Below are 25,391 nucleotides of genomic sequence, written 5' to 3' on the forward strand. Positions count from 1 at the left end.
AAGGAAGGAAGGAAGGAAGGAAGGAAGGAAGGAAGGAAGGAAGGAAGGAAGGAAGGAAGGAAGGAAAGAAGGAAAGAAGGAAGGTCAAATGCATTAGTCTTTAATTCTCCAGACTATTTTCTCTACCTTCCAGTATGTTGGAGAGCAAAAGAAAAGTGCTTTTAAGACCAGCTTGTGGTCTCTATCTAAAGCCAAGTCACACTATACAAAGAAGTGAAGAAAACTCACACTTATCACTGATACCTGAGCCAGCTGACTGAAACAGCCCGTGCAGAAACGTGACTGACCAAATCGGCTACAGACGCTCACCCGTCTTCTGACTGCCTGGAGCCAGTTGTCTTCTCCAGTTCAGAGTCAGTCAATCAGCTAACTAGGGGTTCTTTTAATCCTTGGTTCACACTCCCTTCCCCACTCCCAAATCTTCCCATACTTAACAGTGCACTAGGAACAATGGGGCTGGTGGCAGGTAGCATCAGTCACCAAAAGACAGAACTGGTGTCCTAACAACCCTGTAACTGCCAGTTGTGACAGTCTGACACCTGAAAGAGAGGGCAACTTTTATAGATACTATTTTTAATTTTGAATAAAAATCACGATGAGCAGGAAGTCTAAGATACGCTCTAAACCTCCCCCTTGGTCCCTGTTCATGTCACTTCCCACGTCCCCATCTCCTGTCCTCATTTGCATGTCCCTGCCACATTCCTTCCTGCCACCAAGTTCGACTTTGTAGAAACTTTCTTTAAAATTACTTGCATAGTTTCTAGAGCCATACTGGGAGCTGCTACATAAATCTCCCAGAAACACTAGTAACAGCACAAAAGTTCCTTTGTCTTCCCAACTTGCACAGTTATAGCCAATAATTTTCTTCTCCTTTCCCCGAAATCTTCATTACACGTTGTAGTTGTACCACAGCGGTACTGCCATACGGCGCAGTGAAGATTATTTTTCATGCACAAGGACAGATTATTTGGATGCTGCGAGCAAGCCCAGGAGAGAGGTCCGCACACCACATACAGGAGAAAGCTGCTTAACTGCATAACGAGATGCACTCGTTAAAGATAGTCCATCTATGTGATTACAGAGTAAGTCACTGAGAACAAGAGAGTGCTCTGAAAAGAGAGAAAAAAAGGCCTGTCCTGGTTTCTGTCCTTGAGCTATCATTTCTTTGCAAAATATCCTGTTTTGCAACTGTTGCGTATCTTGAGAGTACTGGTAGTAGTTACATGCCTCTATACATTGGTTAGAACTCATATATCTGTAACCCAAAGAGTGAATTTTATATATGAAAAACAAATGAAAAAAATAGAGAACTTGAAATCTTGATACACTTTTCTAAGGCAACTTTTTGACAACTCAGTTATCTAATTTCATGTACTTATATATTCAAAAGCAGGAAATTGTATCCCCAATATAATGGCAAGTGGCCAAGCTTTAATGGAAACCTTTGTTATAAAATGTTGTTTGAAAATAAAATCTATTTGGTGTTCACACATTTTTGGGAAAGTCCAGAAACCTTCAGAATAGAATAGTACCACCCAGGTCCTCAATATATGACTTTTGACATAAATTTAAAAATTCTTGCCAGTTATATAAACCTTTCCAGTTACAAACATGATTACATTGTCACAATATTTATATCTGACCTGGAGTTTAAGATAGACATTATCATAACTGTTGCAAAACACACACACACACACACCACACACACACAACCACACACACACACATACACACACACGCGTATTATTATGACTATTAAGGGGAAAACAACAAAATCATGCAATGACTCCTTAGGCTCAGCCTTGCTTCTTCTAACACTGACCTAACAAGCTTTCCTTGCCTGCCATATTGGTGCTCTGAGGGGAGCATAAAAACGTTTGTGTGTTAAAGATCAAATTTTAACATACCCTGTCAAAGAGTGCAAAAAGTTGTCTCAGGACATCTGAAACAGGCAACTTTAAATACTCTGCAAACTCTTCAATTCCAATTCTTCCCCCTTTTGAGGAGCTCGCAATAGCTGCATATTCGTCCAAATGCTTACGGATACCATCCCAATCTAATCTAAACAAAGAATTACAAACACGTGTTATTAGCGCTTTACAATCCAGGTGACATTTTGATGCACATTGTTTTATTCATTTGTCTGGCGGAAAAATATTTTATGTGTTAAAACTGAAAAGGAAAATAAAATGGGTATTTTAAAGTACATTTGAACACGTACTTAGGCCTCTAATTTTTTAAAGGATATTAGTGTAACTGTAATTTCCCCGAATATCTGAGGGCAAGAAAAGTAACTGAGAAGAAGAGCAATGTGGTAGAAGAATAAAGGACTCATGAGAAGAAAATAAGAAATCACATTTTAATCTAAATATTACTTAATTAGTCAATAGTACTCACTGACTTGTTAAAAAAACACAACTTTTGTTTTCAAGGAGCTATGAGGCTGATAATGAATTCATATGTCAGAAAATGTTGTGATAGGGAGATTCGCTAGACTACACACACTTTCTCTGATATTAGTTATGAAAAATCAGGGTGATTAACACTGGCAAACGTACTATAGCTTACATCAGAAACTTTATCTTTGAGATGAAACATGTGACTTAACACATACTTTTTTGTCTCCAATTTCAGTGACTATCTAAACTTTTCAAACCTATAGGACAATTGTGAACATAACATCAAAACATTTTATGTAGAAGATACAGATAATATTTGCCGTATCCGTTATCATCAAAATATAATTTTTAATACTGGTTCTGCAGCTCCCTCCTAGGGAGGGTGCCAGGGTCTGTTAAATCAATAAATTCTGCAAATCCCTAAAAGGATAAAAACTGAATGAACTGTAATAACAGGGGGACTTGGGGAGTCATACCTTTCATACCAGATAGTTCAAAGGGAATATTCTAAATGGTTTAAACTACATCATAAGAGCACAAAGGGGTGTTTTTGCCTTAAAAAAAAAAAAAAAAAAAAAATTACATACCCAGAAGAAAAAGGTAGGTCTAGGGTATTTCAAATTTAGTCAGAATTGCTACTCTACAAGTCGATTCCTATTTCACAAGAGGTGTGATCACCACAGGCCAGTATCATCCAATTATGCTGTCCTTCTTGTAAGAAGGTGCCAGGATGGAAAACTTTTCCTAGCCATTTGTGAGAAGGGAGGCAGATCTGTACTCACCCACATTTACTATCTCTTGGTCTCCTATGACCAATGCACATATTTGCAGTTAACTGTTCTTGAAAAACCAAAACCAGCCGAACTGAATGGAACATACATTCACAACCCCGGCTTCCCTAATAAACACTGGGGCTGAGCATTAACGAAAATAAACATACAAGAAGGCAGATCTCTTTTGGACACCTGTATGAAAGCGTGGTAATTTAAAAACATACTTACTTCAATTTCCGGCTAATTTTGGTAAATTCTACCAAGCCAGCTTCCATCGGCAACGTCAGCTGTCCTGCTGAAATCATCAGTCTGCAGTCTTCATACGTGTGATCTGTGACTGGAATTCCCAGAGCTCTAAAAGCATTAAAAAGCAAACTGAAGTTCAAACAATTTTTAAAGGTGATGATTTTTCATTTGGCCTGAACTAGTCAACAAGCAACAGTAAATGGAAACGTATTTCCTACTTTTTAAACCGGCAGCTTTGGCTTTTTATTGCCAAAGAGACGTATTTCTCTACTACCTCCTCACTGACTTACTATGGCCTGAGTGAATCTCCTCATGTCTGCATGCTTCTGTCAGCTGATTATTTTTGCTCTGTGGTTTAACTACTGTAACAATAATAACAGTGGATGTCAGTCTCATGGAAAGTGATGAGAAGACATAGGTTCGAGTCCCGGTGGGGTCTTTCGCCAGCCGTGCACCTTCTGGCACTTAACCTAAGCCTCACTGCTCTCACCTGCACGTAGGAAGAATTACTTATTCCACGGGGTTATTCTAAGGACAAACCAACATGGCCCGTGGAAGAACCATTTAAACAGATAAACGGCATCTGTATGTAATATAAATAAACAACCTCAATTGCTAGCCATCTGCATTTTTTCATCTTTTAAAACATGAAGACCACCTTCTTGCTACATAGCAATCATCGAAAAACACGGAAGAGAACTGATAACAAGTTCCTATTTCTTCCAAAGCTAAAACATCCCCCATGCTCAAAGCAGAGCACATCCCGAACTCCCTGCCTCCAGCTGAAAGAGCTAATAATTAGTGACCTGGATTTGCAAAAAAAAATATACATTAATAATAACTTAAAAAAACACTGAGCACCAAGAAGAAAGGCTGTGCAGTACATGAAATAACTCCCTGAAGATTCCTCTTCACTAAGCTTTTATTCACAGATAGTCAGGGAACATCATAAAATCATGTCTTCCCCTGTATTTGATTTTGTTGAATCATTACTAAGAACATTACATTTTCAATGTATGCAGTAAGAGTAAAACTTTTTTTCTATCTACAACTAGGATGTTTTGATTAATAAATAGTAATACTTATCTTCGTTCCTCACTTTTGGACATTAGCTGGTATGAAAATCTAAGGAAGAACGTAGTATACGAGCAAAACTGCAGCCGGACAAGGAAGTAACTGAAACAAGCACACCTAGATACACGCAACACAATTTTTTCCTTTTGCTAAACATCTATTCTTTTTTGAAAATAAAGTTATTCTGCTGTGCAATATTACTATGAATATGCGTGTGTGTATATGTGAATATATAGGTGCGTGCTTGCTATAAAGCCACATTTCGCTATGAAGCTGAATTCAGAGTTCCCATCGAGTTTTTACTCAGAGAATAAAATCCACTGGCCTATTGCCTGCAAACCTACTACTGGACAGGACTGCAGAGGTGGTGCCCGGGGAGCGGGTGCACACTGGACGGCTGTGAGGCTGCCCGGTGGTGCATGGTGTCACACACGCTCTTTCATGGCAGGATGAGAGGTGATTTATCTCATCAGTATGGTGGCCAGTTCAAATTCCTTCCCGTGTAGAAAAACATCTACCTTATGTTGTGCAATTTCTAAATCCCCAATTTATAGTCATCCCCGAATGGGGTGACTTTCTCCCTTTTCTACGCCTCTGTTGTATTCCCTTGCAAACGTTCTCCTTTTGGTGCTATAATCATTGACGCCTTTGAAACCCTCGGCCCTGGCAGCTCCATGGAGGCCGGGGGACAGAAGGTGGGCAGCGGGAGGAACGCTACCACTGTCACAGGCTTCGTGTGATGGTGAGGGCCAGCTTGGGAGAGTCCACCCTGTGTGTGGAAGGCACTGGCTGCTCTCTTCTGGTTACTGCACCCTCCCGCACCCCTTCTGGCAAAGACACATTTCTATTAGGTTGGGGCTGCAGCTGGGGACAGTATTTGTAGATTGTCTCAGGCACCATGTTCCTCCTGGGCACGTTATTTTACTTACCAAAAGAAGTTGGGGAATGAGGAACTCAGGTACGGAAAAACCCCAAACCTTGAAGCTATGTTAAATGTTATTTACTAATAATGTTCAGTCTATCTGTCTACGGATTTTGATCATATACAGACACGTACTCCGCCATCAAATTCCGGACTCGGCCAGCAAAAAGGACGGGATCACTTTTTTCTTCATCACTCGGGACTTGAACAGGCATAAACTAAAAGACAAATACACTTTTCTGTAACAATTGGAAAAGGCCTCAGACACTACATGCTAAATACATTAATTCATAAGCGATCTAGCATTCAATGAAGTCTGCCTTTCTAGCCCATAGGTTATAGGATGTAATGGAAAGAACACTGCGCTTGGACTCAGGAGAGCGGCCGCCAAGCCCTGGTCGCCCTGTGTGTTAAGTGATATGTCCTGTACTTTTTCTGAACTGTCTCCTCGACTCCAAAAGGAAGGCTCTGACCACCTACTTCCCCGGTTGTGGTGAGGGTGAAATGAGCCAGTGTCTGGAGTTCTGGAAGCTGTAAAGCTGTAGCTACTAAGATCTCAGTCTCAGAGCTGCATTTTCTACCATTCCCATCCCTTTGTGTGAAAGTGTTATTATTACTGTTATTTTGTCTTTTGTAACCTTCTCTATCCATTCCTGTATCAGCCATATTTTTATCATTTGATCAAACTTCATGTTTTGTCATTTCATTTGCTTTTTTTTTTTTTTTTTTTTAACCCTTAGTACTGGCTTTCTAGCTTTTCCCCACTCCCACGTTTTGCCTTATCATTTAACGTTTTAACTTTTTTTCTCCAGTCGATAGTCTGTGATGCCTCATTTGTACTGTCCTCGTTTTTATACATAGTTTTCTAACATTAGCAAGGTTTGGGTGCCATATTGAAGCCATGACTTGTTTTGCGCACCCACTACATACCAGGGCAGGTCACGAGGACTCTCTCCCTGTTCTAAAGAAGACATTCTAACAGGACAGACCGAGGTAACACGTGCTAAGTATCACCACCCTTATCACCCCCGATTACCGATAGGGCTGACAGGCTTAATTAACTTCTTTGAAGGCACGCGGGTCACAAGGCCAGGATTCAGTCAAAGGTCTGTCAGATTCTAACACCCTTGCTTTCCCTACTAACCCATCCTTCCTGGAGTATGACAGTGAGGGATAGGAAAGGATTAATTTGGTCAGGGGGCAGGGAAAAGCAGCCAAAGAGGCTACACACAAGAGTAATAGTTGATCTTGGCTTTTTAAGGGTAAACATGATTTCGCCAACAGCTCCTGCTTATTGAATGATAACGACGAACCAGGTACCACATTAGGTGCTTTACAGGCATTATTCCATTTCCTTAACCCTCCCAGTTTTAGTCACAAGGAATTGGGGTTCACAGAGATTAAATGACTTGCTCAAGATTCCATGGCCACTTCCATTCTGCAAACATTGCTTAGGCATCTGTGTGCCAGGCCCTGCACTAAGCCCTGAAGACCTGCCAGTGAAGCCCCTGCCCGCCAGGGGTTCTCGACACAGCGGGGGAGAAATGTGCGACAATCAGCTACATCCACCCAGAACAGCTCCCATCCTTTAAGTCTCTTAACCTTTCCCTGAAGTAAGTTCTATCGAATTTCCATTTGATAGAAGAATGTGGCTAGAAGGGAATACACAATATAGCTAAAGCCACACACAAGTGGCAGGGTCACAGTTTAAAAGAAAGATTTGTCTAAAATAACACCCCTGTCAGAAAACAGGTGGACCAGTTTTTAAGTCCTGTTAGTCACGTTAAGAAGCCTCGGGCAATGGTGACTCAGAGATGAGCAAGGGAGTGACATGACCCAGTCCAAGCTTTTGAGCAATGACTTTGTAGGGAGTGGATAAATCAAAGAGGAAGCAGCTAGGAGCAGGGGGAACCCCTGAGAGGGGCATCTGCAATCACCTTGGAGAGATAGTAAGACCACGAACAGAGGACGTGAGGAAGTAGAGGACAGCATGCACCCAAGTGGCATTTTTAGGATGGACCGGATGGGAATCACAGGATAATGAGTCTATGTCATTTTCCTTTGCACGTTTGTTTTTTGTAACATCCTCTCCAAGGGACCGTGGCAGGCTGCAGAAAGAGCACGGTTGCCTGGACTCTGCTGTGTGATCCTGGAAAAGTCATTTAGCCTCTGGGCCTCAGTTCCCTCTCACGTCAAATGAAAAAAGTTTGACTAGATAATCTCTAAGGTCCTGTCGAACTAGAATTCTATATCTAGCTTTCTACTTAGTATCGTTATTCTTGAAAATGGAAAAATAAACTAAGCCACCAGAGGTCCCCACATCACTTATATATCCAGAGCAACAATCTTTGCAAATAAATGTCTAAAAATTCCTTCCGTCCTGTTCCAGGAAAATCCCTTATATTTGCTTAGTATGAAATCCAAGGAAGAAAACACTATGTTAAAATCAATGTTCATAAAATCTCTAACAAAATAGTATAATAAATTAAAGTTTTAAATTGCCATATAATTCTTTATTTTTAAAAAAAGCCAAATGATCATTTATAACACACTCGATTTGCAGGTCATGAAAGAACATACTGAAACCCCTGAAAAATAAATTATAGCTATACTGTTAACCAAGCATACTACAATGAACTATGGGTTTGGTAGTGTAAGTAATAGTTTCCATAAAATGATTTTTAATAACTCTCATATTGGCATGGCATTTTATTCTTGAGGAAAAACATTCCACTGAGAGGACAAAATAATTAAAAGTCTAGATTTGACACTCATGGGCCTTGGAGGCCCCCATGCCTCCTGAGAAGCAGTGCAATGGAAATTCTAATGACAAGTCATCCCTCCCTGGGTCAGACCTTGCCCTCCATAGCACATTTGCACTCAAGGCTCACAGCACGAGCGTACCCTTTATTTGGGAAGGAAGATCAACCAAAAATAGGGAGCCAGGATGGCCATTATCTATTACTGTCCCCGATGACACATCTAAATACCCCAGTGACTTCAGGTCCCCAAGTTTTCCTTGCCACCTCCATCTTCTTTCATTGTATGCAGTAGCCACCCTGACCGTCCATGTGACATCTTGATTTCACAGCCCCTGCACCCGGCCACAGATGCTCTTCTCAACTCCGCTTCAGCCACGGAAACAAATGCATGACTCTAATCTCCTCCTCTGACAAGGTCTTCCGGCAGAGCTTCCCCTCATGGAGTATTTACTTCTCCCCTCACCTCGTGTGACCTAGACTGCGAGCACCTGATGGCCACGCTCAGAAGCCACTCACCCCTCTTTACCCAGCCCCTCCTGCAGCATCTGTCTGCCCATCCAGCTGGTCTTAGGGGGTCAGACACACCCACGGGGCCTTTCTGTCATCTACAATCTCTCACTTCTGCCACACCCATGGCACCGAGCACAAACCCGCGGTCCCATTCCTGATCCTGCCACCCCACCCCTATTGCAGACTGCTGCGGGGTGCACAAAACCGTATGGGTTGAGGCTGCTACAAATCCATGTTAACTCCCACAGGGTCCTCATAGCTGCTCGGAAACTATGCTCTTTTCCCACAGTGACCACACTGCCTCAAAATATAAAAATTGTTTTTTATTTGTTTTCTTTTTGCCGGAGATCTCCCTTTGTCTTTGCAGGTGTGCCAAAATCTGTATTTTTAATTCTGAGTCTGTTTTCTTAATGTCCATGTGGTGGGGAAGCACCAAGTTACTTAACCTAAATCACACCACACTGCGGCCTGGCAACCCTTTGACGTCCCGTTTTGATCTCCTGCCATCACATTTTACTGTTTCATCCCAGTCCATGCTTCTCAGGTTGCAATTCCACTTTCATCTCAATGGCACTTTACTTTCAACTTTAGAAAGAAGACAGTGAAGGAGGTCAGGACAGGCCACCCCAAAATACGCCACTTTGGTATATGGATTATTCTGAGCTGAAGGCACTCGAAAAACAACGAATACAAGGAGAGGACTTCTCTGAACCCCTTATCTGCCTAAAGACAGATCCCCCAAAAGGAACTCAATTGTCAGAAATCCCCTCCTGGGGAGATTCATCCAACAGAGGGACTGACTCTTACCAGAGGCCAGGAGACTAGAAGCCGACATCACACGCAGACAAACTTTATCACACACTCAAGTATCTCCTATCTAGTCTCTGAAGGGCCCATTTGTCTTCCCTAAAACTCATTTCCGTTCCCTACATGGCCTACATCCTGCTCCCTACTTCCTCTATTAAGATGGTATATGAGCTCTCAAATCTCACCACTTTTTTTGGGGTGGGGGCTCACTTTTTTATCCCTATGATGCCCTTGTGCACATAATATTAAAATTAATGAATTTCATATTAATAATACAGTATTAATATCAACGATTAAAATACTAATGATTAAAATAATTAATAAAATATTAATAATTTAATTAGTGGAGTGATTAATAAAATGTTTAATGCTTAATTAACCTAATTAATAAAATATCGATGATATAATATAAATATGGTTGATATTTATATTAACAGTCCCAGACATTGAACGTAGGTGAGGAGAGGTCGTCTTTCCTCCCCTACAACAGCCTGTGTAAACTGCGATTCCCTTCCCCACGCACCTGGGCTGCACAGCTCCACTGCCCTCCTCACTTCACTGTCCTCTGGCCCCTTCAGAATGCTGACTCTCACCACCCTGTCCCAGATGAGGAGGAGACTAACTGACCTGCTTCCACACCAACTCCTCTCCTTGCGCTTTTGCTCCCAAGGCCTCCTCCCTCCTCTTGGGCTGCTCACAAGATAAAGTAAAAATTCCTCAGCCTGTTATGTAGGCCACCTGTTATCCAGAGCCAGTCCTTTATACAAATCCTCCGTCCCAGTAAAACTAGTTTATTCATTGTTTCCTGACCACATCAAGCACATTCCTTTCTCCTAAAAATATGATTATGAGAAGGAGAAAGACTGATGAATGGCAACGCTACATATACAATCGCATCTTTTTCCGAGTAACAGAGAAGAATTTTAACAGGCCCTTCTTAACAAATGTGCTTCCCATGATCCTCCTTTTAAGTCTCCAAAAAGACAAATAGCAAAACAAGGAGGGGACTTATGAACAACATTTGCTGCTTCCTTTCCAAAAGAACAGAAAAATCTAGATGATAATGGAAATAAGTTAATGCTTAGGAAACACTTGCTGTGTGCCAGCACGTAAGTAAGCTTATTAAATTCTCACAGCGCTATAAAATGCATGTTATCCCCATTTCACCAGTGAAAACACAGGCTTAGAGGGGTTTACGTAATTTGCTCAAGCACATACAGGTAGGTCGTGGCAGGATTGAAACGAAAACCCCAGTGAACACACGTTTTGTAACACTCCATTTCTCTACTACTATGACTTACCAATTCCAGAACTGTACCACGTTCCAGAAGAAATAATTTTGTTAGAACAAGTACGTTTGTGATGTGATGTGATGTGATGTGATGTGGTATGTGTGTGTGTGTGTGTATTTGTGCAATGGAGGTTTTCTAAAAGGCTCATTTTGGATTCAAAACTGCAAATTATTTTAGTGCATTTGGATATTTAAATAAACTACATAAATGTATGTGAACTTTCCCTAAGTAATTAGCTCTTTGGAGACTTTAGAGGTGATATAAATCTATAAACGTTGATCCTGACACTCATTATTAATGACAATCCTTTCCTAAATCAGAAAAAAACTTTAACGAAAAAAGAAAATCTCTTTCTGTTACTTAACGCAATGACTTGCCTGCCATAAAGTGTTGTAGGTCTAATGTGAGCCACGAGAAGCTCACCATAAGCTTTGCAAAGGAGCTTTCCTGAAGCAAAATATGTCTGTATGCCTACAGAAAAAAAATGTTGATGCATTTACAATATAATGCGTGGACTTTAAAGTCAACATGCTTTGAACGCCAACTGAGATATGGCCTCTGATGAAGGAAGCGGACCGTACAGGTAACGTACAGGCCATGTTTCCCTTCACAAACTAGCAGCTGCCGACATAGCGCTACAGAGTCTGACTTTGCATGTCTTCTCTCTCATGAGGTAAATTGGCAGGCTCTTCATCTATGTCATGTTTGGGAATGTTTCCCACGAGCTATCTTATTGCCTATGCCCCTAAGCCATACACTTGTGAAGTGGCTGGCCGATGACTTTGAGTAGAGCCATTCTGCAGACGCACACGGCAGCACTGTTCAAGGATTCCAGAAGACCAATCATATAGGGCATGAGGTTTGGCACTTACATTGTATTTTTAAGATTAAAGAGTCAAGAAAACAATAACCTTTTTAAAAACAAGTCTCTGTGTCTGGAAAGCAGAGCGCGAGAGAAGAGAAGAGGTAAGGGAAATATTCCTCAATATTACATTCTCTAGATTTTAGATGCCCAATGATTTGGGTAGTTAAAAAGTTTGACAGCCATCATTTTGATGGGAGACTTGTGACACTAAAGGCTACAGCAGTCAACATAGTGAGATAACCTGTGACCATAATAGCAGAGTGTCTAAAAGGGCACTTTAATAATCCACTCAGAGTTGATTTTAAAAACCATAAAACCCATGCCATATTCTCGAATAATACATCTTGAATCAGGTTCACCTAATTAATATCCACAAAGTTCTAAAATATATATTAAAAACAATACCTAGGATTTCCATCAATTTTAAAGAAGGAAAGAGAGATGGGGGCCACTGAACAACCAAGATAGCTGAAAGTGGTGCAGCTAAGTGAGCTGAGACTGCTAACTAAACCATGTGTTGGGGCAGCACACGTTGAGCCTCCTCAGACATGGTGGAAAGGTTGGCGCGTCAGAGACAGGGTCCAGCCTTGAGCCAGGGTGTGGATATGCTTAGAGCCCGAAGAGCTGCTGGCATGCAGTTTCAGTTTCATCAACACAGTAGGGAATTAAAATATTCAAAAATCATGAAGTTGTTAGGAGCCCCCTGCGTGAAAGGGAGCATCATAAATCTAAAATACTATGATTAAACTAAGAATACCAAATTTGAAGTCGCAAATTCCCATCCTGTTTCCCTGCAACACAATTCTAAGGCATCAAAAATCCCTTCTGATGCAGGTATTTGAAACTGTTTGAAAGCCATTTTGTTCGTGAAGTTATTGAACAAAGGACATATTCTTCTCTTTGCCAGAATATATTATCCAAACAGGTCTAAGAATGGGCTAGAGAATACAAACATTGTAATTGAAAAAGAAGGGAGGGAGGAAGAAGAAAGAAAGAAAAGGAGAGAACGGAAGAGAGGGAGGGAGAAAGGAAGGAAAGGAAAAGAAACAAAAAAATAAAAGGGGAAAAAAAAAAAGAAAGAAAGAAAGCCAGCCATGACAGGGAAAGAAAACGTGGTAATAGTGGTCAAGGTAAAAAACTGAGGAATTTGCATGCTTGTGTCGTAACGCAGTTTGACCCCTGATGTATACGCTACACATAAAAGTGCAGTTCTATGTGCATTTCCACATCTGTTGCTAGATCTTGTTTTAGCGGGAGAGGGGTAAATTTAGAGGAAGGAACCATTTAGAGGAAGGGTTACATTTACATACATATATCTGTCTCTGACCTCTCTCTTCAGCAGCTACCTGGGGGTATCACTGGAACCAACTAGATTTTGAATTCAGGGGTCCATTCCACATCATTCTTAGAAACTAAGAAAAGTTCTGTTAAGAGTCTTAACAATCTGGTTAGAATGTTCAGAATGATCCAGTTACTCCCCCACTCCCCTCACCAGCCACTGCAACTCCAACCAAAAGACTGTCCTGTGACTGATGATATGAGCGCCCCCAGGTATGACTTCCTCAGGCATTCCCTATGCAGAATGAGTCCAAAAGTCAGGGCTCTGGCCTCTGCGCTTCTCCCACGCCAGGCAGCACCTGTCAGCTTTCGCAGAACCTCCTCTTCCGGGAGTGTGGGGCCCCACCAGCCTCTAGAGCTCCTTTTGTCAGGGTGTGAAGGTGTACCATTCAACTTTGCAGAGGTCAGCATTAAAAGGAATAAAAAGATAGGAACAGGCAATGCAAATCTGACCAGCCAGACTGGTTAGGCTGCTTACTCCATGGTAGGAGTTGCCAGAAGTTAGAGGTGTTTCTTAATACAATTCTAAGGGCTGCATCTGATAGCCTGGGTCTAGATACACAATTTGCACACAGGGCTTATTTTAAAGACGGTGGATTTAACTTCCAACCTTTGCATATTCGGTCTCTCTAGACAAGAAATTCAAAATAAAAGGAAAGGCCAAATTTCAAGTTCCACAGCCACACTGTGAAGGACTTACCTCAACTTCCACCTTTGTGAAGGGCTGGCACCAAGTAAGGATACAAAGCTGAATGCTGAAGATAAGAAAGAGAGGGTCCCCTTTATATGGGAGTTACAAGTGTCGCTAACATTATTTCACAAAACATGCAGCACCCATGTCACACGTTATACCTATTTTGTGTTTATAAATGCCACAGGGTGGTTATAACACTTCTTGGGCTGAGACAACTATTCTTGACATTCAAAGTTCAATCACCACATGCAACGCCATATGGTACTTGTGAATCAGAGACATAGCTCAGCAGACTACACTGCACATGTGAAGTCTCTTTGACGACTCGGGCTCCTAGGCCTAAGTCCCTAGAGAAAATCCCCAAGCCCACCTTTGAAGGTACATACATGTGTTTATAGGAAAGCTCCTGAGTAGAACAGTACAATACTAAACTCTTTTCTGATATTTAAAAACCAATAATCAGTGGGTCTTTCTTAAAAGTAGAAAGCTTATCATAATTGTCTCAGTTACTAGTAAATGTTTTCATTATGGGGAAATTTTCTGAAAGTGTTCAAATTTCATTGTAAAACTAGACAAGGCTTTCTTTAAGGTGGTTATAACCAATCTTCTTAAAGATAATTTTTGAAATAGTTGTTCCAACTTGCAGCTTCTGGATAAGATTTCTATCGGATTTTTTATTTAGCCTTATTTAGAGAGATGACCCAGAAATCTGGCAGAGTGGATTACACTGCATGTTTATGAAAACAACCAACAAACCTTTTTTTTTTTTGCTATTAAGAAATTAAAATATCATTTATCTGTAAAGATTACTTGGAGAGACTTATTTAAGACCAAAACAAACTTAGGAATTTAAACAAGGAATTTAGTTAAAGAAGGAATTTAGGAAATAGGTTTACCAATTCCATAATTAATTACAAATTGTTAATACAAGTATCAGTTCTCAAAACCTTCATCTTGAAAAGGAAAAAATCCTTTCCTATCACCCCTAGCAAGCAAAGTCAATCTATAGTATCTACAATAAAATAATAATTTCTTTAATTATTTAAATTGAGCTTTGGGATTCAGTGATTTGAGCAGATAATTCTATTCTGAAAATTCTGAATGCTGTAAAAAATAAATAAAACACCTAAGATCTCATTAAACCTCATCCACATGACACACAAACCAAGCAACATAAAACAGTTTTTCCATAGCTTGCTTCTCCTTCTCTAAGTTTATTTCCTAAGTTTATTACTCCTCTCTCTTTGGATATCTGCTTTGGTGCAGAATGTCTTAGAACCTGAGGCAAGGGCAATTGAGAAACTGATTTAGAAGTAACAGACACAACGCTAAATATATCATGAAGTAGACCAGACGATAAGGTAGAAATGTGAGTTCCCATAGGTAAGTGCAACGTGGTATTTGGACAAAACAGAGTGGTGCCTTTTGAAGATTTTGTGTTTGTTTTTAAGTCCTAAGAAATCTTTAACTCTGAAAATACTGTTTTCCTCTCTTTCTTTTCTGAGTTCTCTCTCCTATTGTCTTTTCCCCTTTATCACACACTTCCTAAGTTAGAAGGCTCGGTTAACGAAAGCCCTCTATTTTCTAACCCTGATCCCCCTTCCAGAAACCTTCTCCTGTTTCACCTCCACAGCTATCCAGACGGCTGCAAAGCCAAAAAAAAGTCCTATTTACTGAACAGTGAACCCAAAGTCACTGTCTCCTTCAGGAACTTACCTTGGAAAAGCTCCACGGACATCTTAGGAAATACAAATACTTTATCCACCCAATTTGCAGGCACGTCTTTTTCTAAAATGCCCTCACACTACTTGTTTCTCCTAATTTTCCCTTAAATAAAAGTTGAAAAACAGTCGTCCAAAACCAGTGGTGCCATGAAACATGTATTCTTGCCAAATGACTAAACTGATTTCCTGAAGAGTTAGAGATAACATAATGTCTAGATATCCTTTAAAATTTATGCTATTTTTGGTGTCGTTTACTTAACTTCAGCTCCCAAAGACTACAGCATAAGAGGAACATAAAATGTCTCACACATTAATAAACACTTAACAGACACAGTTGGCCCATCAGTTACCTATCATGATTTAAATTTATTATTTCAAAGAAATACACACACACACACAATGGAGTGCATTCTGAAAGTGCAAAAAAATCTGACTTTCAGAAGTTGTTTGGATTGTCTAAAAGGTATCTAAGAAGGCCACAGTGTACATGAAGGCAAATAATGAATTTCTTTTAAATATTTCCAAGTGGTTGTCACCTAACTGGCAACCCATGGACAAGGTTATCTGGATTCTGTACATAATAGAATCGAAAGGCATTACTGGGAAAGTCCCTGGCTAAAGTCCTTACATCCAGGTTCTCACCAAAATGTAAACAGGCTTCCGGAGAGAAAGTAAGACTCTCCATGTTCTGTTCTATTTAAAGGCTTATTTCACTTCAGCTTGCTTAATAGTGAAACTGTATTCCTCTCCTAAAGGTTTTTAGAAACTGCTGAGCCCTGTGCTTTTCACTTCCAAGAACAGAACTGAAAGCTTGGTTAGCCATTTTCTCAACTCAGCTCAGACACATCACAACAATTTCAGGCCATAGGACTAAATTGCTCTAGATTGCTGAAACCAATACCGTAACACAACGATGGAGACACTAGATAATGCTAAATCTGCAATGAAAATGAAACTACAGAATCAGAGCTAAGGATGATACAAACTAGGTCACTGAAATATTTGTTAAGAATTGGTAGATCAACACTTTTAGACCGATCAGAACATGACAGACAAACTAGAATTCTGCACGTGGGAGACCCTGGGTGTTAATGGGAAAGATAGTTACGTTCTCTATAGATATTTATCAGTTACAAGATTTAAGGATCTGATTAGAAATTTTTACTTTATAAATAATAGATATGAGCGACTTACAATGTATATCCTTGCCATGTCCACGTCACAGTATCCTACGACAACAAAAATATTTAAACTGTCAGTTCAGAGGAAAAAATACCACATAAAACAAAGACTATTTTAATATTGGTATTGACGTATTTCCTTTCTGAATTAAAAGCAGTATGTTGAAAAGTAAAACAAGCACATCATCATTCTTAGACATCACTGCCCTTGGATTATGTCTCCATGGCAAAGAGCTGTTTTCCATATGTAACTACCTATCTTTTTATGGAATTAAGTTGATATGAATTTTAAAAAAAGAAACACACACAAAAAAACTATTGTGCATGCTTACCGATTTTTCTCCTATTATGAACACATCTGGATAATTTACTTACAAAACCAGAATACACCAGTTCTCCCCCTCACCCAAAAAATAGGGTTATGTGGGAGAAAATATTATAGTACTACATAGTGAAAGGACAGACTATATCAGTTCTCCCCACTGCCAAAAAAAATTATGGGGAAGAAAGAGGAAAGAAGTACATAGTGAAAGAATCTGAATAAACGACAACTGCAAACCCGTAGGCAGAAGTACAATAATAAGTAAGTTTGGCAGATTTTAATTTTTTAATTACAGATGTCCACGATCGACAAACTAGTCACCGAATCGAAAGCTGAACTGATCAAGAACTCTTAATCTGAAATAACACAGATAATTAACAATTACATCTTGCCTTTTGGTATAAATTCCCTAGTAAATAAAGTTCCTCTTAGAACCAAAACATCCTCCAAAAACCTACGTTTAGGGAAATGGTGGCATAATCAATACCCAGAAGACAACAATGCACCTAGCGGGAGCAGAAGGGACTACCTCCTGAGCCAGCTGTGGACTGGCTATAGGATGTTAGGTGCTTCCCAGACATTTGCTTACTTAAGCTACTTGCCAAGAGTCACACAGCTACTCGTAAGTACTGAGGCAATCATTAAACACCAAGCCTATCCCCAATTTAACCTGCTACTTCAGTCTTGCTAAACCAGGAATGATTATTGATTGAATCAGGAAAAGTTTCCTTCTAGGCTTAATAAACATCGCACATTTATGCAAGTTTTCTAATGCGACCCTGAATCGGACACTTAGTCATACCATCACAGCGACAACAGGGGAGGAGCCAAGGAAATGTCTTCCTATAGCTCAACAGGAGCAAACTCAGCCTGGAATGCTGTTATCCACAACTGCATGCCCATCTGGCCAACTTTTAAAAACTAAATGTGGCAAGGAGCGTGAGTCCTCCCTACCTGCTTCCACCATTGGTCTATTCATAACTTTTTTCAAATAGTAAAAGGGGTCCTAGAGAATGTGTGATATTTGGAAGGTTTGAAAGTCTTCCCGTAGTGAAACACGATGCTTACCAGCTTGTTTGGGTATCTGAGAAGGACTGGCTGCACGGGAACTCCTGGAATGAAGGCTCCTGTAACCATTAACGAGATGTTATAACATGTTCTTTCTATGAATACAAGTTTTACAAATAAGGCGAACATAATAAATGGTGCACATGTACTGAATGTCTTAAGAATTACACGTAAATTATTTGCCAAACGTTAGTAAATCCCTACTGTTTACCAAAATGAGAGATTTTTAAAATTCAGAATTATGTGAACAAAATAGTAAATGTACCTAAGGCAATTCAGTATTTATTTCTCTTTACATCAACACTTGTTTTCATGTTCCAGATACCTATTATTTAACAGGTGTTTTTTTTGTTTTGTTTTTTAAGTACTGACAAAAACCAAGACAAAGAGGAAATAAGGAGAAGAAAATCCAGATGAAACCAAATGCTTGAGGCCAAAACGTCCAGGCTTGCCAGACTAAGTTCTAACCTGGCTCTGAGTATTCTGGCAGCTAATACAGAAACATTGTAAATTAGTGCCAATTATTATGAAATTACACATTACTGTGAAATTCACGACTTGATAATATTTAAAAAAAAAAAAAGAAAAAGAGAGAAACTTGGAAGGCATTTGAAGGTATTGTAATGATAATTGAAATAGGTTTTCTACTTGATAACACAGAACCCCATGTGTTTCAGACAGTATCCTTGGAGGAAAAGAAAAATCTGCCATTGATTGGTTCTGCTCCAACACACACACACACACACACACACACACACCCGACACAGACACTCCAAGGTAGAAGGGGCTATAATAGCAAAAGAGAAGGTAAAGGAGTAAGTCCTATGGATTCATAACATTTAGAACATTCTATCAGAAAAGAAGAAATGCTCAGGGCAAACATAGTTATTTTATATATTTCTAGCAAATCATTTGAGAAATCTTCATACTGCTTTGTCACAATACATAATTTAATTTATCTCACCTGGTTTAAAAGTAATCAAACAGGAACGATTCGTACAAGTACCTTCTGGGAAAACTAGTATCTTGGGAGAAAAGGAATAGATTTAATATTTCAGTCTAATTAATAGGTTAACTCGTTGTTCGCTTTCTTATTGCTTCACAAATAGCTGCCAATTCTTATATAACAAAGACGAAATAAAAGGCTAACCCTTGAGTCTAATGAAAGCCAGAATCAGATTACAGGTATTTGGCTTTTTGCTGAAACAAGTGTAGTCTGACCATTAAGATAATTAGAAAACGTCTTAGAGCTTTGAATACAGTATACACGTAGCCATGGTTTCTTAATGATGATATTTAAGATCTGAATAGACTTAAAAGAAGATGTAGACCTAAGTCATGCTCAAGGCGTACAGTCGGGCAATATTAAATTCTTCCTTCTACTGCTCAGACATCCTTAACCAAATAATTTCCTACTTCTTTGCTTCAGTTTTCACATTAAATGATACTCAGTCCCACAACATACAGTTTATGTACTGAGGAAAAAGGAGGGACTGTTTATAACATGCTTTATGCTTCCTTGAATCAGTTGACATACGAAACACAATTTAATATCTTTTTTTGAGAAAGTGTTTTTAGCTTTTACCTACTCCTTTTTGTTTTCCATGTGAACGACATGCAGTACAGGTAGTTTCCATTAGCTGAATAAATAGCTTGATTTTCAGAAGGATTTAGAATGTAGCAATGCATACATTACTAAGTACATAAAACAAAAAAGAAAATTCCTGCACTCCCAGTAGTTTGTGACATATGTTGTATAATAATTAGAGCAAGAAAACATCATTAGGCCAAATTGTCACCCTAACGGGTTATTTGTAAAATAAAATTATGAATAGGTGAAATTCCATCTTCCAATTAAAAAAAGTCCATTTCCTATGACAATGAGATACAATAGCAAATATGATTCACTCAGTGCAAAGTCTATAGCGACTCTATTAACAAAGAATCATAAAGCGTTACAGCTGGAAGGGGCATGAAAAGGCATCTAGCATTTCTAATGCTTGAATTCTTTCTACAATATCCCCCCCAAGTGGTTGCTTAGCTAATGCCTGAAAATTCCAGAAAAGGGTTCCCCAGCAGACCATTCTACTTCTGGACAGAAAAGTTCCTCGAGATGAGTAAAATGGGCTGAAATCTACCTATGTGTTAACTTTCATCTACCAGTCCTAGATACATTTCTTGGGCCCAAAAAGAAAAATCTAAAACCCTTACTCCAAATGCCATTTCTTTCCAGTCACTTTTTTAACCATTCCTCACTTGCCTTGGTTCCTAAAACCTAATGGTTGGTCATACTCTTCTGGGTATTCTAACACCTACACATCATCGTGAGACCATTAGTTCTGCTAGCGATCATTTGTTTTCACCTGGGCAAAGGTAGAGGAATACTAATTGGCATCACCCATGAGGCTTTCTTTATCCCATAAATGTTGCCACCCTCTCACCCTCAAAAATCATTCATCGCAGAGGAAAGGGGTGGTGAGATGGCGAAGTTTGAAAATGTTCTGCATGGCCTGACATTCTGACATGCCCCCCTGAACTGAAAAGCACTATCTAAATACATTTCAGATAAGATTAAAGATCTTAATTATTTCTTCAGTAAGCCCACCATGTTGCTGAGTACAACTGAGCATTACCATTTCACCTTCTAAAAGGTAAATTTAGAGGTAGAGAATGACTTTTTGTAACACAAAGTAAAAATCGGTTCAAAGAGTTTAGAGAATAGAAAAGGATGATACATTTAATTCCATGGAGTATCTCATGGGAAGGGGATTTCATAATGCTCACTCATTTATTCTGCTTTTATTATGCTACAGACATCTGGCATAGGTGTCCCCAAGACACTGCTATCTGTGGATCTAAATGAATACACTTACAAATGTACAATAAATGAACTCTCAGTATCTTAAATCAACACCTACTGTGTTTTACCTGGGGCCATTCCCCTCCTGATGTTGCTCGCCTTATTATTTCATTGATTGTGTTTTTTCGAGAATCCGGATCTACACGGGACACCAACACTGGTTGCACAGCCCGTAACAGTCCTTTAAAATAAATGAAAATTCACAACCAGGTTTTTTCTTTTTCTTTCTTTTTTTTTGCTAAAGCTACCAAAGAAATAATACTGAATAAATCATAAAACAAATTTTATGCAAAATTAAAATGACAGCATATAAAAAAAATGACAACGTAAAAAAAGAAAAACAACCCTAATTTAAAGCTTCCAGTTTCGAAAGGGGAGGTGGATATTTATGCCTAAAAATATTTCATTGATTTAACAGACGTTAGCGGCAGGAATATGAAAAGTAGCAAATGCAATTTTCTGCTAAATGTCTTCTTCCTCAGTTGACATTAGACCTTTGGAATGTACTACATGATTCTCTTGTTTTATTTTAGGGATATCCTGAAAACTGATGATGTGAATTCCTAGTACACAGGAGTAGGAAGCAATTATTATTCATTTTATAAAAATTTTCAGCCCAACAGTCTTCTAAACACATAACATCCTAGCCTCTGCAAACTAAATCTCAATTTACCAAAAATCTATTGCTACACAATTTTTCAGGGAAACGCCTTATTACACAAAGCAGGGAGTTCCATTGAAAAAAAGAAAAGAGTGTGTGTCTTTCTTAGCTGCAAGAACAACTATTATTTCATCAGAGTATCAAGGCAACATCAGGAAACTTTCACACCCACTCTCTCATCATTTGATGCTTGCTATGACCTTGGGACGATTGGGAGCAGTTACATGGAGACTAATACCCTAGGGAGAGACCCAAGCATCTGGTGGGAAAAACACTGCCCTTGCTTCATTATTTTTTATGGCAGGAAGCACTTATTGTTCCACATCATAATTTTCAAAGAGTTACACGTGGGTCCCTCGTGGACATTTGGGGACAATAATGAAGAAAACAGAGTTAAGAGAAAAAAACGTAGTGTGTTTATCAGCCTAATACCCTGAAGAGAAATTCATAAATTAGCACGTACCATTGTTTTCACAAATTCTTTTGTAAAATTCTCTCTCTCAAAAAAAAAAAAAAAAATCAAGCAAGTTTGGTATGGGAAAAACTGCTCTTTCATATACAAGAACAGAAAGCTGCAATGGTACAGTGATTGAGGTAAGATTTTAAAAGAATTATAAGGGTACATATATAGGGAAGTCTCTAATCTTTTTTCATAAATTCATTAGTATCTCATTAAAAGAAAGGAATATAGTACCTCATTAAAAGAAAGGAAATATGTTTGAAATATTGTGTTATTTTAAAGTATTTTAGAAGTCTACCAGTAAACTATACATGTTTTCTTAAATTTATAGCATGATCATGAAAATATTTCTCCTGTGTTATCTTACAAGTACTTACTGCCAATCAGAGGGACCTGCACATTCTCATTTCGAGATACCATAGAAGGTAACCCAGCTACGACACAGGCAATTCCATCAAAGAATGTTGAATGAGGGGCAACAACAAAAATTGGTGCTTCCACAGGGCTTGCGATCTTTCCTTTCACGGAAACTACAAATCCCATTGAAAAGAACAGGACATGACCCAGAAACTTCAAAGCTGGTTGAGCCATTTTCCTTTGAAAATACGTATAAAAAAGACAGAATTAGCTTTGGTCATTGCAGCTAACAACCACAGTACGAAAATCAAAACATATCAGAACACTTCATTTTAAATTATGAGTGAAGAAGCAGAGCTAACAGTGCCATGGAGCCCTTCCTGCCAGGCGCTATTCGGAATCCTTTACATATATTAATGTCTTTCATCCTCAGCCCCATTTTATGAAATAGGTATTATTTATTATTATCCCCCATTTTACAGGTGTGAAAACTGAGGCACAGAGAAGTAATTTTCCCAAGGGCGTGTGGCCAATAAATGGCTCCATTCTTCTGTGATTATAAAGTGAAGAGAGTGAATTTTCAACACACATCCTCTCTGAGGAATTCAAATCAGAATTGCCCTTCAAAGTAATCACCTTGGGAGATCTCTACCTGTCTAAGGAAGATGGTGCTATCTCCCAAACACTTTCAGAACTCCCATGTTGAAACTGTCTTCTAAGTGATTTAGGGAGAATTTTTTAACAGTAAGCCTTGTTACCTATATGATGACAGCTCTTAGACATCACCAAGAAACTCAAGAGAATTCACCATCTCACTTCCTTGGAACAGTGATGCAATTAAACAATGCCAGAAATCTATCTGCTTACTTTTGAAAAAGAATCTGTCACTAAAGATTAATTAATTCACCAAACTGTGCCAGGGAACTGTGCTGGACACACAGACAAGTCCAGTCTCTGTCCTTGATAAGCTCAAGCGAGTAGGGAAACAAAAACAGACTCCTAGAAAGGCAAACAGAGGATGGACTTCTCAATATGTGAATAAAGCATATGGTGTTTTCGTGAATATAAAATACTACGCATCTCTCCCATAGACAGCTAATGAGAACTTTAAAAGATGGGCGTCTTATTTAATTCTCTCAACAATCTTGTAATAACCTAGTAAGGAGCAATTAAGTAGCTACTGAGGAAGTTGGTCCGACTTTTATTTCACAGTAAAAAGACGTGAGACACACAAAACCAAGTACTTTTCCAGAGGCTGCAGAGAAATAACTGTGTCTCTCCTTTTTGCACTTTAGTTCAGAATTGAGGTCTTTTATGTAAAGATCAGAAGCTCACCCTTTCATGGAGTTACCACACCTGCTAATTTCGATTTATAGTGATGTAGCTTCTGACAACGACATTCCAAAGTATCCTATATTCAGAGTCATTAGACGCTTCTATTTAAATGTTTTTTAAAAAATGGCTAATAGTCTAGTGCTGCATGGTAACTCCAATGCTACCTATTTGAGAGCAGGGAGACATACTGCCTTAATTGACAAAAGTAGAACTTTCTTTTCCAACATTTACATCTGTTTTCTGGATATTTAGACTATTCCACTATCACAGGTTTTCGTAAAACTATTAACAATAAAAACCAAAGAGATAATTGAAAGGAATCAGTGAGTGATAAAAAATGTCTCTTGCAGCATCTTTTTAATGACACACAATCTTGTGTTATAAATCAAGGGCGTATGCGTTGCAAGGACTGTGGTGGTATTATTTCCCTGGGGGCATTGCCAGCCTTGGATGTAGTTCCACTTCAAACTAGCCTTGCACTTAATGGTGACATTTGTTCACTAGAACATGAATTGAGCAGCAAATTGCATATTTCTTAAAAACTTTCTAGAACAGTGCTTCTCAAAATTTTGGGAGGACATATTCTCATTTGAGAGTTGGATGGAAGGAATAGACCCTTGCATACAAAAAAAAAAAAAAAAACAAGTGCACAATTTCAGAGATGTCAACAGTGCCCTGAAACCCATCTATGGATTCCTATGAAATCCAAGGAGTCCACGTGAAAAGCCTTCACTTTTGGGACATACTTATGGCCACAAGTTGGTTCTGCCCAGTAGGAATGAACTTTTTCCAATGACTATTAATACATACTCAGTCGAATTCTCTAACACCATGCTAACTACATAGTGCTTCAGAAGCACTTCCAGTCGGCCTCCATGCTAATGTTCAAAAAAGCGAGGCTATCTTGATTAATAATTAAATTGTGACTAATAATCACTGAAGTAATGAATACATATACTATACCTGGTCCACTTAATAATACCACTGAATAAAGTATGTAGTTATTATAAAGGGACAAAAGCAAATGTGAAAACTGAGGAAGGAAGAGCAAAAGAAATCCTGGGATTTTCAGCGGCAATGGTTGCAGGTGTATTAACTGGGTCTTTGAGAAGCAGGGGTCTATCATTTTTGTCAGTAACTCAGAAAACAAAATATTTTAATATTAGGAAATTACAACATCAACAGATGATCGCATGTGCGTGGGCAGTAATGTCTCCATGCAATAAGAACAGTTTCATCTGAGAAACAAAAATAAATGATTACAATTGAGTAGGTAGAAGTTAAACTAACTGGATCACCAACTAAACTATGATAAACCCTTCTTCATCTTGATTTACCCAACATTTAGATTTAATTATTTCTTACCTCCTCCAACCAGTTATTGGATGGGTCAACCTTTCAGGACAGCATGCTGTTAAAATTGCAGCAAATGGCCATGACAGTAATAAAGTTACTACAACCAATATGGCACGAACTGGAAGCAGGATAATTCCAAGAAAGAACATCTGAAAGTGAAAGTTGATAAAAATAGATGAATGGACATTATTTTAATGCTGTAGCATCAAACCGAAACGTGGAAGAGGGAAGTTTTATACTCTTCCTGCAGTCACTCAAGGATGAATTGAGCATTAGCCTACGGCAGACGAGGAATCTAAGCCAAAGGAAAATAAGACATTGGAGCTGACCCCACAAAGCCTCACAGGCAGCAAAACAAACAGTGAAGAAAACCAAGTACTATTAA

The 25,391-nt window shown here is 39.0% G+C and overlaps 1 protein-coding gene across 1 annotated transcript in view; it reads right to left on the reverse strand.

The window, feature by feature from the left end:
* LPCAT2 (lysophosphatidylcholine acyltransferase 2) overlaps positions 1-25,391 on the reverse strand; it is a 54,630-nt gene that overhangs the window by 22,296 nt on the left and 6,943 nt on the right. Inside the window, exons 2-11 of the mRNA XM_019749780.3 lie at positions 25,016-25,155; positions 22,336-22,553; positions 20,906-21,018; positions 18,942-19,002; positions 17,978-18,036; positions 16,601-16,635; positions 13,689-13,743; positions 5,550-5,632; positions 3,401-3,526; positions 1,908-2,061 (exon numbers count right to left, since the gene is read on the reverse strand). Of these exons, the coding sequence (XP_019605339.3) occupies positions 1,908-2,061; positions 3,401-3,526; positions 5,550-5,632; positions 13,689-13,743; positions 16,601-16,635; positions 17,978-18,036; positions 18,942-19,002; positions 20,906-21,018; positions 22,336-22,553; positions 25,016-25,155 (1,044 nt within the window). The remainder of the gene's footprint in view (positions 1-1,907; positions 2,062-3,400; positions 3,527-5,549; positions 5,633-13,688; positions 13,744-16,600; positions 16,636-17,977; positions 18,037-18,941; positions 19,003-20,905; positions 21,019-22,335; positions 22,554-25,015; positions 25,156-25,391) is intronic.

This window comes from Rhinolophus sinicus, chromosome 8, assembly GCF_057876585.1.
Source record: "Rhinolophus sinicus isolate RSI-liver-muscle chromosome 8, RSI-T2T, whole genome shotgun sequence".
Taxonomy (NCBI): Eukaryota; Metazoa; Chordata; class Mammalia; order Chiroptera; family Rhinolophidae; genus Rhinolophus; species Rhinolophus sinicus.